The 17,640-nt window shown below is 44.1% G+C and overlaps 1 protein-coding gene across 4 annotated transcripts in view; it reads right to left on the bottom strand.

Annotated features, from left to right (window-relative positions):
* Window positions 1–17,640, bottom strand: part of MTSS1 (MTSS I-BAR domain containing 1) — a 268,242-nt gene that overhangs the window by 60,729 nt on the left and 189,873 nt on the right. For 3 of the 4 annotated variants that reach the window (XM_089677514.1, XM_089677517.1, XM_089677516.1), the window contains exons 4-5: window positions 2,178–2,262; window positions 32–150 (exon numbers count right to left, since the gene is read on the bottom strand). In XM_089677514.1, coding sequence (XP_089533640.1) covers window positions 32–150; window positions 2,178–2,262 — 204 coding nt within the window. The remainder of the gene's footprint in view (window positions 1–31; window positions 151–2,177; window positions 2,263–17,640) is intronic. The other variant, XM_089677515.1, reaches the window with a different exon arrangement.

The following is a 17,640-nucleotide window of genomic DNA, read 5'->3' as shown; positions in this document are numbered from 1 at the left end:
CCATCATTGGAAAGCTCCTTTAATGGCAGACCTTTTATTGCTCTCCAGTGATTGCTACCTTTAGCATGGTCCTTGTCGAGCTGATTAGCAACCTTCTTCCATTCCTCGACTTGCTCTTGCAGAGGATTGATCAGACAGTCAATCAAAGCACTGAGATGTAAAATAAACAGAAAAAAATCATCAGTATCATTTAAGCAAAAAAAAAAAAAAAAACAAAACAAAAAATGCATGGATGACGTACATCAAGCAGAGCAGGGAGGTAGGTGTACAAGTGCATAGTTTTGTCTTTGTCTCAGTAATTAGAACACAGCGGGGGAGATTAAAACTGCATAGTGAAAAATCTGGTACAGCTCTGCACAGAAACCAATCAGCTTCCAGGTTTTATTGTCAACACGTAATTGAACAAGCTGAAGTTAGAAGCTGATTGGCTCCCATGCAGAGCTACACCAGATTTTGCACTCTCCAGTTTTAGTAAATCAACCCCATTGAGTTAAATGTAGAGACAGAGATGAATACAGCAGAAAATGGAGATATTCTATGCACTGTATTTTAAATGTTTTAAAATTATTATTATTATACAGTATTTATAAAGCGCCAATAGTTCGCTCAGCGCTGTACATTACAAAGGGGGACAGAACATGTGACAGAACAATACCAATACAATGCAAAACATGAGGGGATCGAGGGCCCTGCTCTTTGGAGCTTACAATCTAGGAGGGAGGGGATGGTGGTACAGGAGGAGATAGCTGTGGGGGATGGAGTGGTAGGAAGAGTGGAGGAGGTCGGCAATTAGCAGGGGGTGGGGTAGGCTTCCCTGAAGAGGTGGGTTTTCAGGGTGCGCCTAAAGGAGAGGAGAGTAGGTGATAATCTGATGGGTTGGGGCAGGTATTCCAGAGGATGGGTGACACCCTGGAGAAGTCCTGGAGGCGGGCATGGGAGGAGGAGACCAGGGAACTAGAGAGAAGGAGGTCTTGTGAGGAGCGGAGTGTGCGTGTTGGGTGGTACTTGGATATTAGGTCAGTGATGTAGTTCGGGGCAGTATGGTGGCGGCTTTGTACGTCAGTGTTAGGATTTTGAATTTGATCCGTTGCGCAATCGGAAGCCAGTGGAGGGATTGGCAGAGGGGGGTGGCGGAAACGGAGCGGTTGGAAAGGTGGATGAGTCTGAGTTAAAATCTGCATTTGTGTATAACTGGTAATAATACAGGAACATAGGGCAGCCATATTTGTGAATTACAACTGCAGGCTCGATATATCTTCATGCAGCTTCTGGAGGAAAAGAAATTTAATCTCCAAACACGGAAAGGTTTCTTCACAGTGAGAGCTGTGAGAATGTGGAATAGACTCCCTCAAGAGTTTGTTCTGGCCAGCTCAGTGGATTGCTTTAAAAAAGTCCTGGATTCTTTCTTAGATACACAGAATATAACTGGATATAACATTTATAGTTAAAGTTAATCCAGGGAATATCCGATTGCCTCTCGGGGGATCAGGAAGGAATTTTTTTCTCCTGCAGGAGCAAATTGGATCATGCTTTGCTGAGTTAGTTTTTTTTTTTTGCCTTTCTCTGGATCAACTGTGGGTATAGGATTATAACTTTTTTTTTTATGGTTGAACTGGATGGACTTTTGTCTTTTTTCAGCCAGACTAACTATGTAGCTTCTGATGCACACTGTGAAAAGCTAACAGTCTGCACCATAATCAAAGTAAGCAAGTTTGCAAGTCCTGGAGCTTGGCTTTAAACAGGCGGGACAGCAAGGTAATTGCACTAAGCCACTGACAGCCCCATCTATTGGCTAATCTGGGTATGTAAAAATGAGATACAAGTATTTTCACATTAATATATTGCTTGGATAGAGCGAGGGTCAAAACCCATGTGAGTTTACATTTTGCGGTGTCCCGTTTACCTTTTTGTTTCAGAAATGCAACAAATAGTGAGAAAAAAATCTCTATTAATTGATAAGAGTTTCCTTCTTTGTTTTCACTGAACAATTGTCCCCTTACCTATTGTTGTTTAAAATGTTGGATTACTTTCTGTTGTGGTGACAATGGCCACCACGGTACATTGAGAGGGTGAATCTACCTATTTGGGTCACTGACACCAAAAAAACCTGACAGGGGTTCTAACCTTTTAATACTAAGAATGGGAAATAATAAAAATAAATGTATACATTGCCAGACCTGGAAAACTGCCGTAGTTTGGACTCTATGCTGCGATGTCTCATACACATCCGGGTCAAAGCAGAACCAACTTCTCTTGTAGCCCCTGAAAGACACAAAGTTTTATAATGAAACAGAAAGCTATACAAGGTTTTAACTTACATGTTACTTAAAGTGTTACTAAACCCCGCACCCTGCATTCACTACATACGGTCTCCCCGGACCCTGCATTCACTACATCCGGTCTTCCCGGACCCTGCATTCACTACATCCGGTCTCCCCGGACCCTGCATTCACTACATCCGGTCTCCCCGGACCCTGCATTCACTACATCCGGTCTCCCCGGACCCTGCATTCACTATATCTGCTCTCCCCGGACCCTGCATTCTCTATATCTGTTCTCCCCGGACCCTGCATTCTCTATATCTGCTCTCCCCGGACCCTGCATTAACTATATCCGGTCTCCCAGGACCCTGCATTCACTATATCTGGTCTCCCCGGACCCTGCATTCTCTATAACTGGTCTCCCCGGACCCTGCATTAACTATATCCGGTCTCCCCGGACCCTGCATTCACTATATCTGGTCTCCCCGGACCCTGCATTCACTATATCTGGTCTCCCCAGACCCTGCATTCTCTATATCTGGTCTCCCCGGACCCTGCATTCACTATATCCGCTCTCCCCGGACCCTGCATTCACTAGATCCGGTCTCCCCGGACCCTGCATTCACTAGATCCGGTCTCCCACAGTACACACAACATGGAAGTGTAATTATTTTAGTAAATATAAACCGCTAAATACCTTTTCTCATCAGTAGTTAGAGCAGTTTTGTGACTTCTATCAGTGTCCAGCCAAGTACTGGTTAAAGCCTGTAGGAGGAGTTTTCATTCTCCACTCACTGTCCTATGAGACTGCAGGAACACTGACCCTCTGTCAGGACAGTGCTGATTGGCCCTGTGCTGATCACATGCACCCTCCCAAAGAAAAAAAAAACTCTCTAGCAATACACACCAAACTGAGCATATGCAGCTTGCCCCCAGGGCTCTGTTCTATCATCAGATGGATTGGGGACAGTAGAAGAAGAGGATTAGAGAAGACAGGATCAAACAGCCTTCTTATACAATACGGAGGATTAACCCCTTAGGTTCCACAGTGAGTATAACAAGCATGCTTTACTGCATATACAGACTGATTTTACTGTTGTGGGTTTAGTAGCACTTTAAATCCCAACTCTACCCAAAACCCCCATCAGCTTTGTGTGGTTTCTAGCATTACTCAAGTAAGTGACACCATCATTGTTGTCACTTGAGTGATTGCCAACCAGGCAACATTTAACATCTAAGCATAGATTTAAAGGATAACCAAACCCAAGAACAACAATGTTGTAGATTACAGTTCATAGATATGGTGACTCAGAGGCGGACTGACCATTTGGAAACTCGGGCACTGCCGAGGGCCCGGGGTCAGTAGAGGGCCCCATGAGATGCCCCTGGTACCTTTTTCATAGGCTTTTTTGAATTTGGGCAAGGACACAGGGGCCCCATGATCCCCTATTGCCCGGGAGCCCCATGCGTTGTCAGTCCGCCCCTGTGGTGGCTGCATTCATTTTCTTTTCACCAAGCAAAGAACATTCAGCAAGTACAGGAACAACTGAGTACTGTCTGTGAAATTTTTTTCTATCTGCACTAACATCCACATTTGTAGGACTGCTTGAACCTTGAAGGAGGGGGAACACCCCTGAAAGCGCACATACAAATACAGTATCACAGACAGTGCTCAATTGTTCTTGTTGCAAGTGCGCTAATACGGCTACATCACCTCAATCACCTCTTAGCAAGTATAGAAAATACCACTTGATCCTGCCAGAAATGCATTGTCCTTGTCACTTCTTAAGTACTGTAGAATATCTTCCTTCTTTGCCATCTTCTGTAATCTACTAATTGCCCTCCCCACCATATAATGGAGATCAAAAGATGCGGTCAATATACAATCCATATCAGGAGGGTAGCCTAGGGCGGGGGTGGGCAAACTGCGGCTCTCCAACTGTTGCAGGACTACAAGTTCCATCATGCCTCTGCAAGTCATAGCTGTAACTGTCAGTTTTGTAATGTTGCAATGCCTCATCGGAAATGTAGTTCCACCACAGCTGGAGAGCCGCAGTTTGCCCACTCCTGGCCTAGGGTGACAACCATGGTTCCCTCCATAGATACAGTGGAGAAGTGACGTAGCCACCCAGGGACAGGAAATGTGTTATTTGAAGGATTACCAGGTGAAAATAAAGCAGAAAAAAAAAAAGGAATACCGCCACCAAACCAAGGACTAGTAAGGCGCAATACATTGCATTTTTGGTTTTGCGTTAGATACACTTTAGGGAGTGCGGCCCAGCATGGTGATCCAATCAGGCTCCAAAGCGCAGAGCTGTCAATCTAACACTGCCACCTTGTTTAGGCAATAGACATCTTATGTCTATAGCAGTGGTTCTCAACCTGTGGGTCGCGACCCCTTTGGGGGTCGAACAACCCTTTCACAGGGGTCCCCTAAGACCATCGGAAAACACATATTTCTGATGTGTAAAGAGCAGCTACTGTGTTGAAAGCAGCTACTCTGTTGAAAGCAGCTACTGTGTTGAAAGCAGCAGTATTGGAGGTAAAATGACACTTCATGAAATATAATTACTGGATAAATAATTTTATGGTTGGGGGGTCACCACAACATGAGGAACTGTATTAAAGGGTCGCGGCATTAGGAGGTTGAGTACCACTGGTCTATAGGAACCTTTAAAGAGGATCTGTACTTCAAAATTAAAGAAAACTCGTACTGAAAAAAGAAAAAAAAAAAAAAGACTGTCACTGTCGAACCCTCCTTTTGAAAATGGTCATCTCAAGGAGATCAGCAATGACAGTCTTTACGGTTAATTTAATTTTTGCTTTAAATTATTTTACCAATCTAAATGAATAAATGGCATATGATGGAGCGAAAGACCATCTCCAGATTTCTCCAACATGGCACTGGTCTCTGATAAAGGGGGTTTGTGGACTGAAGAATTAACTCTCTTGGCAGTAGCAACCATGTGTCGGCCATTAGGGGGCGCCCATGCTCCACTTTCCTCAAAGTTTTTCAGACCCCCATTTACCTTTCATTCGCATCATTCAGTTGGAGTATTAAAATATTTCTGAATAGGTCTTCTCTAATGACACAAAGAATAACATTTCAAAACGCAGAGGTGTTTAACATTCCTTGAATTTTCTTTTTTTGGGTTGGGGGGGGGGTGTAGATAAATGAAATTCCTCCTTGTATTACTGTACATAAACACAAGGAGGTGCTGTCGCATTATCCAGAAGCACAGCAATGTATCACATCCCATCATTAGAAGGATTGGCCTGTGCTGTCAGATGATTGGTATTGTGTTTAGAATGTAATATGCCACCGAAACCGCTGAAATAGCGTGACAGAAAATGAGTTGTGGCATGTCAAGAATAGGTTGTTATGATGGGTTATAACATTGTGTCCAGGCCCAGGGCGGTGGGCTTTGTCCATTGTGAGACAGTCTGCCGCAGTAGTTGCTGCAATTCGGAGTACTGAAGGCAAACAACGTCATTTATAGGAGAGGATATTTAGGGGTTTTAGAACATTTACCTTCCATTAGTCCTCAATTACTTCTCGATAACCATGTAAGTGCAGATAAAAGAGAATCTTCGCGTTCTGAAACCATTGCGTCATCAGTGTGGCTACATATCAGCGCTGAGCGAACTATTGGCGCTTTATAAATACTGTATAATAATAATAATATCTCTGTGGAATCTGCAAACATGAGCCACGGGGGGACTGGAGGATGGGGTTGGGGTATCTAGGTGCAATCCAGATTAATGCCATAGGTCAGGGGTCTCAAAGCTTCTTAGTATGCGGGCTACATTGTATTTTACAAATATTTGTTTGAAGTGAAAAGTCAGTTTCATAAAGAGTCCCCTCCTTACATCCAGTAGTGTTCAGAGTTTCCCTGTACATCCAGTAGTGTTCATTAGAGTTCCCCCTTACATCCAGTAGTGTTCATCAGAGTTTCCCCGTACATCCAGTAGTGTTCATTAGAGTTCCCCCATACATCCAGTAGTGTTCATTAGAGTTCCCCCTTACATACAGTAGTGTTCAGAGTCCCCCCTTACATCCAAGATTGCCCATCAGAGTACCCCCTTATCAGAAGTGTTTAGAGTCCCCATCAGAGTCCCCCCCCCTTACATCGAGGAATACGTATTAAGAGTACCTGCTTACCGGAAGGGTTTATCAGAGTTCCCCTTTACATCAGTAGTGTTCAACAGAGGCCCCTCCCTTACAACCAGTAGTGTTAATCAGAGCCCCCCCACATCCAGTAGTGTTCAAAGTTCCCCCTTATATCCAGTAGTGTTCAGAGTCCCCCCTACATCCAAGATTGCCCATCAGAGTACCCCCTTATCAGAAATGTTTAGAGTCCCCATCAGAGTCCCCCCCCCCACACCCCTTACATCCAGGAATACTTATTAGAGTACCCCTTTACCGGAAGTGTTTATCAGAGTTCCCTTTTACATCAGTAATGTTCAACAGAAGCCCCTCCCTTACAATCAGTAGTGTTAATCAGAGTCCCCCCACATACAGTAGTGTTCAGAGTTCCCCCTTACAGCCAGTAGTATTCAGAGTTTCCCACTTACATCCAGTAGTGTTCATCAGTGTTTCCCCTTATATCCAGTAGTGTTCATTAGAGTCCCCCTTACATCCAAGAATGCCCATCAGAGTACCCCCTTACCAGAAGTGTTTAGAGTCCCCATCTGAGCACCCCTGCAGGAGTGCCCATCAGTCACCCCTTAGATTCAGGAGTGCCCGTAACAGTCCTCCTTTCATTCAGGAATGCCCATTAGAGTCCCTGTCACATCCAGGAATGCCCATCAGAGTCCCCCATTAAACCGATGACTGCCCATCAGAGTACCCGTTACATCCAGGAGTACTAATAAGATTCCTCCCTTACACCTAGGGATGCCCATTAAGAGTCCCTCTTTACATCTTGGAATGCCTATCAGAGTCCTTCTTTACATTCAAGATTGCCCAGCAGAGTCCCTCTGCCCCCCCTACATCTAGGAATGCCTTTCAGAGTCCCCCTTACATACTGGAGTTCACAGCAGAGCCCTCTTTTACATCCAGGGGCAAGCAGCAAAGTCCCACTTTACGTCAAAGAGTGCTCAGCAGAAATCCAGAAAGGCCTATCAGAGTCCCCTCTAACATCCTGGAGCAGAGCCCCCCTTTCATCCAAGAGTGCTCTCTCACATTGACAGACATCACCTTCTGTCTCTGGGCCTCTATTCATCTCTATGATGTGCACAGGTAACCTGTCATAAATCAGTCGATTAGCATGGCGGTGCTGTGCGTCTTGGCCCACAAATCTTCAGGCTTGCAGTCATTTTTCCAGTAAACTCTGCTCATCACTGGGATGAAGGGTGGCCATAGACAGCTGCTGGTGACTGTCATAGAAGAGCTTGTTGAGGGCATCCTACAGCTGTCTGATGGCTGGACAGTGATTGCCAGATATTATCTATATGAGAACTAAATAAGTGAAAACAAAGAAATTCAATCTAATGCTAAGAAAACCAAGTCCATCATTGTTTCGGTACCAGTGCCGGTTTTAGGGGTTTGTGCGGCTCCCTTGTATGACCCCCAGCTCATTCCTCAGCATGTACGCTCAGCGATGACAGCATTGCAGCAGGCTGTGTCTACAAAATGCTGAACAATGTCATTCTGTTCACTGGGAACATTCTACCCGGCCATGATTCCAGGAAAGCAAAAAATGCTCTTTGCACAGGTGCGACCTGCTTATATAAGCTTCCCTTTTTCTCATGAAAGCAACATGGAAAACGTGTCGTAACGTGAAGTTTTTTTTATTTCTCACTCAACAAAAAACAGTTCCCTCCCGGTGAACTATATACACTACACAACTATATACACTTCTGTTCTATAACCTCACCTGCATGCATTCTGTAGATACCGATAAAAGCATTGTCTTGGTTCTTCCTGAATGTTTCTTAGGCTAGGTTCACTACTACTGTCCCCAACATGCACAGAAACGCGTTGCCCTGTAGAAGACATATGGGCGGTGCCATTAATGCCACCCCACGCATCCGCAAACATGAGTTTTTGTGGGCCAACCACATTGTGCTATTTGGTGGACTTTGTTTTGGCATTTCTAGTAGAGACAGTCCAAAGAAATGTTAGGGCTGCCATACACGTGATACACGAGAATGGGCTAAAACATGTGGAAACGTGCATGAGCTTGGTTGCACATGTAGAAGTGAACCAGGTCTTAAGGACTTCTTCTCTGCTTTTCTTGTGCATAGGACAGCTCACTGAAATGAATGGGCTGCTCTACACGCGTTGGGCAGAAATGCGCTCCCACTTGGTCGCACCTGTATGGGCAATGTAACTGACCATTCACATGACCAGCCTGACTGTTCTATGATTGCATTTACAAAAAGCATTATACAAAAAACAGGATTTTTTTGTACTCACAGTAACACCCTTTTCTTTGCATTCAGTGAAAGATGCACTCCGCTTTAGATAATCACCATCAGTGTATAGTGCCACCTGTAGGAGGAGGACTATAAGTGCACTACAAAAACAACAGACAGCCACTGCTGGTCCCTAAAGCACGTAACTGAGTTGCCCACAGCTTTGAATGGGGTTTTAAGTGCCAGCAGGGCCTGTCTTTTGACTTTAATGCACCTAGGTTCCAACTCCTGAAGGTGGCACTAGACCTGGTTTGGACAGCTGCATCCTCTAATGAACGCAGAGAAAAGGATTTTACGGTGACAAGAAAAAAATCCTATTTTTCGATAAAATATTTTTTGTAAAAGCATGTGTATAATACGGAGGCTGGTCATGAGCTGTGTCCACCAATGAATGAAAGGGAAAGATGCTTTATTGTTGGGAGTGCCTATAATTTTTTTTCAAAACACTGCACAGAGTACGGTTGCCTTGGTTGCAAGAAACAGAAGTTTCAATTTCGGGATAACTAATATCACGAAGGGTTAAATCAGTTTAAAAACCAAGTTTGGGAAAGTTTGCAGTGAACTGAAACTATTTTAAGGGTCATGAGAAGTGAATTTTGTGCCGCCGCCGCCCATATGGTGATGTTGACAATTACAGGCCTCTCTGTGAAATGCACTGACCACAAAAGAGAGGATTGCTCTGGTTTCTCCAAATGACAGGTGGGCAGAGGCATTCTATAATAAGTCGAGGGATGAAGGAATCTGGAAATTACAGGGCCTGTGGCAGAGCTGCCTTGGCGGACAGGCCTAAGTGTAGCGACATGCCAAGATGGTGGGGTCAGCCTAGGGCTTCTCTCTAGCTGTGACAGGCAAATTTAACAGAGATTACGAAATTAAACTAACGAGGATGGAATGTTTAACAAATGCCGTGCTAGAACTGGGCAAGGAGCAGGCAGATATTTTGACAGAATTTGTCACACTCCAGCTGCTGCAGTTACCAAAAGAGATATTAATCTCCTACCTTGTAACAGCCCCCGAGTCCTCCGTAATATCAACACTGGCAGTGCGACGCACGCTGTAGGTGGCCTGATTAAAAAGCGCAATGCTGTTGATTTACTTAGGGGAAGATTATGTTTTATATACAGTTTTTTTTATACCAGAATAAACGTTACTTTGTTCATCTCCTATCATAATTCGCAGGACCACCAGGAGTCCAAGTTATATATATACGATCCAATAACATTTACAATGATGACACAAATCACATACACAGAAGTTTCCATACCCTAACTGAACCGAATTTACGCTTGCTATCCAAGTTATGCTCATGAGTACCTTTTTTTAATTTTTTATTTTGACGTGTGTGTTAAAGGTTGCAGTTTTTGAAAATGTAGCACCCTTCAAGTTAGGTGCTAGTAGGTGAAGGTACATTTACTTTTGGCTCCTCTGTAGCCAGAGGAGCAAGTTGATTGCTTTTGGCTGTTCTGGGCTTCACAGGTTGCATGTTTGATTGCTCCTCCCTGCATTCTAGAACTCTCTGGGTTGTTATGGAACACATGAGTGGGGTAATCAAATAGGCAACATTAATATTTATGTCACCATAGCCAATCCCTGGTCAGGAGAGTGACCAGCAGGTAGGTTGAAGTATGAATAAATAGTTTGGGCATAGAACAGCCTAGGGGAGAGAGACCCATCCTGGAGGTGCCACCTGCCCTCCTGGACCATCCAGTGGAGCTACAGGTGGTTCAACGTAGTCCCAGCTAAGGGAGAGCTGGGGGGGGGGGGGTAATTCCTAAATCTTGAAGGACAGTCTGAAAAGAAGTCTGCTGAAGATCTGGCTGGGAGGCTCACAGTACAGGGTCTTGCTGATACTGGAAGGAGGTATCCATGTATACAAGGAAACAATGAGAGCCATCCAGTAGAGACTGTTGCTGTTTGACCTCTTTTGTGAGAGACTGTTCCATAGTTTGCAAGCTCAGGGCTGTTTCCAGTTTCGGATCCCTCTGGAGCTGAATATTAATTGCCTCTTCTAATAGAGGTCTACTTTGAAGAAGTTAACTTGTTAGAGAAAGTCCTAGATCTGGAGTATCCCAAGGTTCCTCCTATTTCTCATCCCAGTTCTTCAACCAATACGCCCCCCAAAAAAGAAACGTCTGCAAGGTTATTGAGTGGGGAGACTGAGAAACTACTGTGTGCCTGGGTGCTGTGCACCCATTAGGTAACAGAACCTGGGACAAACAGAGGAACCAGCTTGAGGTCTGCGCTACAGATATCAATAGTTCCTTGCGATTTTTTTTTTTTTTTTTTAACCGTATGGGGTCTGTCTGGAAAAAGTCCAGCCATTGTTAATACAAGGGGCGTTCAAGTCAAACCAGGATTTTTGAGTTTATATAATAAAAGAACATATTTCAGGGTGTGGAAACAATGTATTATTCGACATACTCCCCTGATGCATTTATACACTTATCCCAGCATTAAACTAATGCCTAGAAAGCTTCAGCATAGAAAGATTTGTTAGTACGTCTGAACCATCCTAGGACAGCCGGCTTCACTTTGTCATCATTGTGTTCACCGTTCCCACAGAAAGATTCGGCTCTTGTGCAATTTCACAACAGGTTATGCATCCATTATCCTGAATCAGATGTTCAATGCACTGAATGTTCAAGGGAATGACTGCTGTGGATTGGGAACAACCATGGATCATCAATGATGGACATACGGCAATCTTTGAAACGTTTACACCATTAAAATCTCTTACTGCGGCTCCGCATCTCAGCACCGTGCTGTGCTTGAAGACTTCTGTAGATATCCGCAGAGCCTTCATTCACAAGAAACTTCATAACCACACGCTGTTCCATGCACATACTAACACTGTTGTCTGCCATAACGGTCTCAGGACTGGCCCATGACATGTGCACCGCCTATCCGTAATAGGACACACTTGCCACTTACTACTGCATGTAGTACCGCCACGCTAGCATCCCTTTTTATACCTGTAAAATTAAAAGTCCCAGTTTGACTTGAACGCTCCTCGTAGAGCGGTTTGCATGGCATTGATGTAACCTGGCAGCCAAGTAGACTGGACTGGAATGTGCATGCGTGACAAATGACTTTAATGTGCTAGCCCGCGAGGGCGCTAGATGCAGCTAAGTGCGCATGTGTGGCCATTGCATTCAAAACAACTGAGTGAGTAGAGCAACGAATATGCATCAAAGTTTGCATTAAGCTTGGACATTACTCCATAGAAACTATTCGGATGATTCAGAAGCTATCAGGGATGATGCAATGAATGCAGCGCAAATAAAAGTGTGGCATAAACATTTCAAAGATAGTTGATAATTTGTTGAAAGTTGTTCATGTTCTGGAAGCCTGTAACAAGCAGAACACCTGAGAATGTTGAACATGTGCAGGCTGCAATCAACAAAGATCAGCGACAGAGCACGAGAATGGGAATTCAAAAAACTACTGTCTCCGAGATTTTGTGTGAGGTCCCAAGGTGCCTACTTTGAAGGGGACTAAGGAATATTTGTACATTGTTTCTTGTATCTTCTACAAAAATGTCTCTATTTTTCATATTACATGGCAGAGTACCTTCCGGACAGACCTCACATGTAAAACCAAATCATTCATCTTTTTAGTTTTGAATAGAGTATTAAATGGTCAGATAACCTGTAGAGTTTTCTTTTGACTCTTTCTGTATCTTTGCAGAGATTTCTCCTCTCCAAGGGACAGAACAGGATGCGACAAAATTGGTTATTGGAATTGGTGTTCTATGTTGGATGGATTTATAATGATGAACCTCTGGATTACACATCAATCTGCCCGGTGGGACACTTCCATACGATAACCCTCTGTCCTTTGTGGTAAGAATTCAATAACATAAGCCTACTCGTTTTCACAGGGGTAGGAAGTAAAGACTGGATACACAGTTCTGGTCAGAGTTTTGAAAAGATTTGTAACATACTGCAGGTACTTATCCAGTTATTTTTTGTTTTTGGAGGGGGGAAAAAAAACATAAAATGGGTCCTTGAAGCCAAGAACATCTGTCACCTTCACAGACTCAAAAACTGGTGTTCACTCACACATAGCTGAGATCATCTGGCCTTCACCTTCACAGACTCAAAAACTGGGGTTCACTCACACATAGCTGAGATCATCTGGCCTTCACCTTCACAGACTCAAAAACTGGTGTTCACTCACACATAGCTGAGATCATCTGGCCTTCGCCTTCACAGACTCAAAAACTGGTGTTCACTCACACATAACTGAGATCATCTGGCCTTCACAGACTCAAAAATTAGTGTCCTCCCACACAAAGCCCCACAACGGACCCTTGAAGCTGAGAACATCTGGACTTCACATTCAACCTAATTCAAACATCAGCGTTTCTAAAAACAAAACCCTACAATGGGCCCTTGCAACTGAAAACATCTCACATTCATCTGACTGAAATATTGGTCTTCCCATGCACAAAACCCTACAATGAGACCTTGAAGCTGATAACATCTGGCCCTCATATTCACCTGATTCAGAAACTGGTGTTTACCCACACAAAACTCTAGAATGTGCCATTGAAGCTATGAACATCTCGTCCTCACATTCACCCAACTCACGATTGGTATTTCCCCACACAAAACCCTACAATTCACCCTTCAAGCTGAAAACAATTGCCCCTCACAGTCCCTGACCCTGAAACTGGAGAAGCATTGGAGGTGAATTGGTGCATAGCAGCTATAACTGGATGAAAGGAAAAACAGACGTGTCACCTGCATGCATTTCATGGCTGTATTTTTAGTTTTTTTTTTTTCCAATTTTAAGTAGACAACCACATCCCAGAATGCAATGCTCTTCAAAACCCTATTGGTAGGCCTAGGTATGGCCCTGTGGGAGGTTTGGGCAATGTTAGGCAACTATGGACTTTCAGAATGATGGTAAATACACAGTTTAATTTGGAGGACTCTAGCCAATTTTGGGGGTACGGGGACAACTGGTAATTGTGAGAGCTATTAGTTGTGTCTTGTGGGGGGTTCCTCACACAACCCCATTTACTAGAAGTCATTTTTATTTCTTTTACGCTCAAAAAGCCTACATAAACGTATCCATGAATGTTACCAAAAGCGCTTAAACATAAACCAGCTTGAAATGTTTGTTTAGAGGACCTTTAATAACAAATGTAGGAGTTAAAGCTGCTTACTCGTGTCCTCAAGTCTTCTATGGTCTGGTCTTCTAAGGTTTTGGTGACACTGCATTAAGACTGCTCTGGAGCTTTGACTGTGCCTTTGCTTAATCCTTGTGTTATTTAACACTAGGTAGGGATAAAGAGGAGGAGGGGGATGAACAGATGAACACAAGCTGGATCAGATCACGCAACTTAGCGATGGTATAGAAATTAAAGGGTGACTTTGTGAAATGCCTCAAGAATATCATACATGAAACAATTCATGCCACCATTCGGCCTCCATAGTCAGAGGTTTTCTTTAAAGTACCGTATTTGCCGGCGTATAAGACGACTTTTTTGCCCTGAAAAACATGCCTCCAAGTGGGGGGGGTCATCTTATACGCCGGGTGCACTTCAGTTGGGATAGACATAGCTGCCATAGTGGCCTTCCGATACTCGCCCGGTGCCCATAGTGGCCTCCCGATGCCCGCCCGCCCGCCCACCTCATTCTACATACCATCCAGTATCGCGCGGTATCCAGTGCGGCCGCGGCGGGTCATCAGCGTGGCTGCGGCGAGCATCAGCAGCGATACAGGGGTGGAAGCCTTTTCGGCGTGACCGGCCCGTTCTGCTCGGCGGGAAGCAGCGGCGCTCCGGCCCGCCCCTTGTCTACGCAGAGCTCGCACATGTGGACTTGCGCATTAGTGCCAATTACAGGGAGATGCAGGGACTGGCCGGAGGCGCTGCAGTCGCGTTGCGGCCGTACAATGGTGACAATGACAGGTACTGTAATGGCACTAATACTAATGGCACTCATGTGAAACCGGTAACAATAAATGCACACAGGGGTATACTTTTATACATTTTACAACTTTTTCCTCGCCCCCTTCTTATGCATACCTTGATAAATACTCCCTATCCAAATCTCTTATCAGGTCATAATATACCGTATGTCACTTGGTATTAATATATTGTACGGTACTATAATACTGGTACTATCCATAATATGGATTCAAGGGCGGACCAGACTGCTGCTAGTGACATGGAGACAGGGAGTAGTCTTATACGGCGAGTATATAATAAACTCTATATTTTGAGTGGAAATGTTGGGGGTCGTCTTATACGCTGGCAAATACGGTAGTAAAAATTAGCTAGAGTGCGCAAATGTCATCTTTTTGGCAACTAAAAGTAACGACTACTTTAAGAAGAAATCAGAGCTTAATTAGTAACTTGCTGCAAACCGCACACAACTCGTGCAATACCAAGAAAGCAGATGGCAGCTTTCATCTTCTACACTGGGCTACAAACGTGCTGCTTGGAATGGGAGTGAAGACTGCAGTATGTTATTGAATAAAGCCAAATTATCTATGCTGTACAGCTCTTCATCTATTACAGCATGCAGGCCCCCCTTAGGCTGGGTGTACGAGGTTACCATGACGACTAGTGCGACACCGGAGGATAGGACACGCTAGGTCTTTATATCAGGCACATCAAATTCAAATGGAACAGTGGGCCAAGTTAAGTAGAATAAACCCGAAAGGGGCCACATTGAGGGCTGTACTATATAATTCCTCTCCAAACGCTACAGAACATTGACAATTAACATAATAATCAATGCAATGTTTAAGTCTAAGAAAGGAATGCCCAAAGATTTTTTTTTTCCTTTTGAAATATTCAATTTCAGTATTTTATAAGAAAACATAACATGCATCAGTTATAGAACATTCAAGGCCATATTCAGTTTAAAGTCTAACTGAGCTTTCAGTTTAATTCCATGTAATATATTCCAGGTACTACAAAACAAAAAATGTGCCAAGTCTTCCATTTCATTTTCTTTGGAAAGCAGCCACAGCCTGTGTAGAAAAAGCCTGTTCCTTGCCAGAATGCTACAGAGATAGCTTTGATCTCTGTGTGGAAGCAAAGGTCTCTCTGCAGAGGTATGATGCACCCCTGGTGAGTTGGACTTTATGTTCCTTGCTAATGGCAGAGCTCTAAGGCTACGTTCACACTAGCGTTGTGTGCAGGCCTCTGACAATTCTGCACATTGCAGCACATGGTGCTGTTCTAACGGGAGCGTTAGCGTCATGTCGCGGTAAAACGGACGCCTCTGGTCGAGTCAGGAGGCGTTAAAGCCTCCTATTCTAGTGTATGGTGCCGCTCCGTAAACGCCCAGCCGGGCATTTGCAGTGCAATTGCGACGCGGTTGCGGAGCGGTAACACCGTTCAAACTTCATTATAGGCGTTTGTGGGGCGTTTTTAATGCTCGGCAAACGCCGCTAAACCGCACATGCGGCGTTTGCAGAGGGTTTGCCGAGCATGAAAAACCGCTCCACAAACGCCGGACCAACACTTGCCAAACGCTATAGGGGCGTTTGGCAAGCGTTGGTAAAACAGTCAAGTGTGAACGAGCCCTAACTACGACTCAGCAGATGGCTTCAGACCTCTGCAGGGTATCTGTCTGCAGTATGCTGGCAGGGGACAGGCTTTTCTACTCAGGCTGTGGTTGCCTTCTAAAGAGAATGAAAGGTAACGGCTTGTTCATATAGTTTTCAGTAGCAGTGAGCTAAGGTGCTATTTGTTTTTCTTTAACTTTATTTGAAGTGCACAAAGCGACACTTCATTCATGCCTCTACACAGCAGCACGGCATTCGCGCTGCTGTGCGATGACATGCAGTGCCTACCTGTGCACTGCAGCTCACTGCACGTCCGGGCTATGTTGCAGTGCAAATGGGGCACATAGAAAACAATTGTGCCATATCGGTGAAAAGCATTTTTTTTTTCAGTGCAGAAAAATGCAAGTCACCACTTGCACTTTTGGATGGACTTTTGTCTTTTTTCAGCCAGACTAACTATGTAACCACAGTATGGGGGAGATTTATTAAAACTGGTGCACACAGAATCTGGTGCAGCTGTGCACAGTAACCAATCAGCTTTTAACTTCGGCTTTTTCAAAAGGGTTATGACAAGAACAACCGGAAGCTGATTGGTTACTATGCACAGCTGCAGAAAATTCTGTGTGCACCAGTTTTAATAAATCTCTCCCGATGTGTGAACGAGCCCTAACACTTTGCACACCTTTTGTTCCCATGTACCTGGAATGTATTTAGCTGATTTTAAATGAAATTTAATTTGGACTTTAAAGTGTCCCATGGCCATATAAAGCGAACGGGCCATGTGTGGGTCTAAAAAGCACAAGTTTCACAAGCCCACCTAAACCAACCCACTTCACAAAAAGAACGTCCTGGAAGTGGAATAAATGCCAATCACGGGATGAATTAAAGGGGTATGTAGGACCCCAGACATGAGAAATGATGAATTAAAATGAGTTTATTCTCCTATGGGAAAAGGCAGAAAATATGACCACCTTATAGAAGTTCATAAATCGTTCATATAGTAAACGCAATAAAGAGCTGTACACCTCAAGGGAACCACAAACAACACAAGGGCAATCTTTGACTTTGCAGGAGAGGTTTAGCCGTAGCATACAAAACGCCTGTAAAAATTCAGGAAAGTCTTTAAAGGGACCTTGTTTTCCTAATGACTGTAGATCGCTTCGAGAAAAAGGGGTAGATTTATTTCTACAGGCTCAAAATAGGAGGACTGTACCAAAAGTATTGCAAAAGTGGGCATAACTTTTTTGTAATTAAACTACATAGATTGATCAAACTTCACATGTTGGAAGAGTAACTCTTTCTCTGTAGTATCTCTTCTTCTTTTCCATTGCAGGTACAGTTGCAAGAAAAAGTATGTGAACCCCTTGGGATTACGTGGAGTTTTGCAGGAATTGGGCATAAAATGTGCTCTGAACGTCATCTAAGTCAC

The sequence above is a fragment of the Staurois parvus genome, unplaced genomic scaffold, assembly GCF_062004578.1.
Source record: "Staurois parvus isolate SC_StPar_1 unplaced genomic scaffold, SC_StPar_1.0 ptg000187l, whole genome shotgun sequence".
In the NCBI taxonomy this organism is placed as follows: Eukaryota; Metazoa; Chordata; class Amphibia; order Anura; family Ranidae; genus Staurois; species Staurois parvus.
This window is presented reverse-complemented; position numbering and strand designations above follow the sequence as displayed.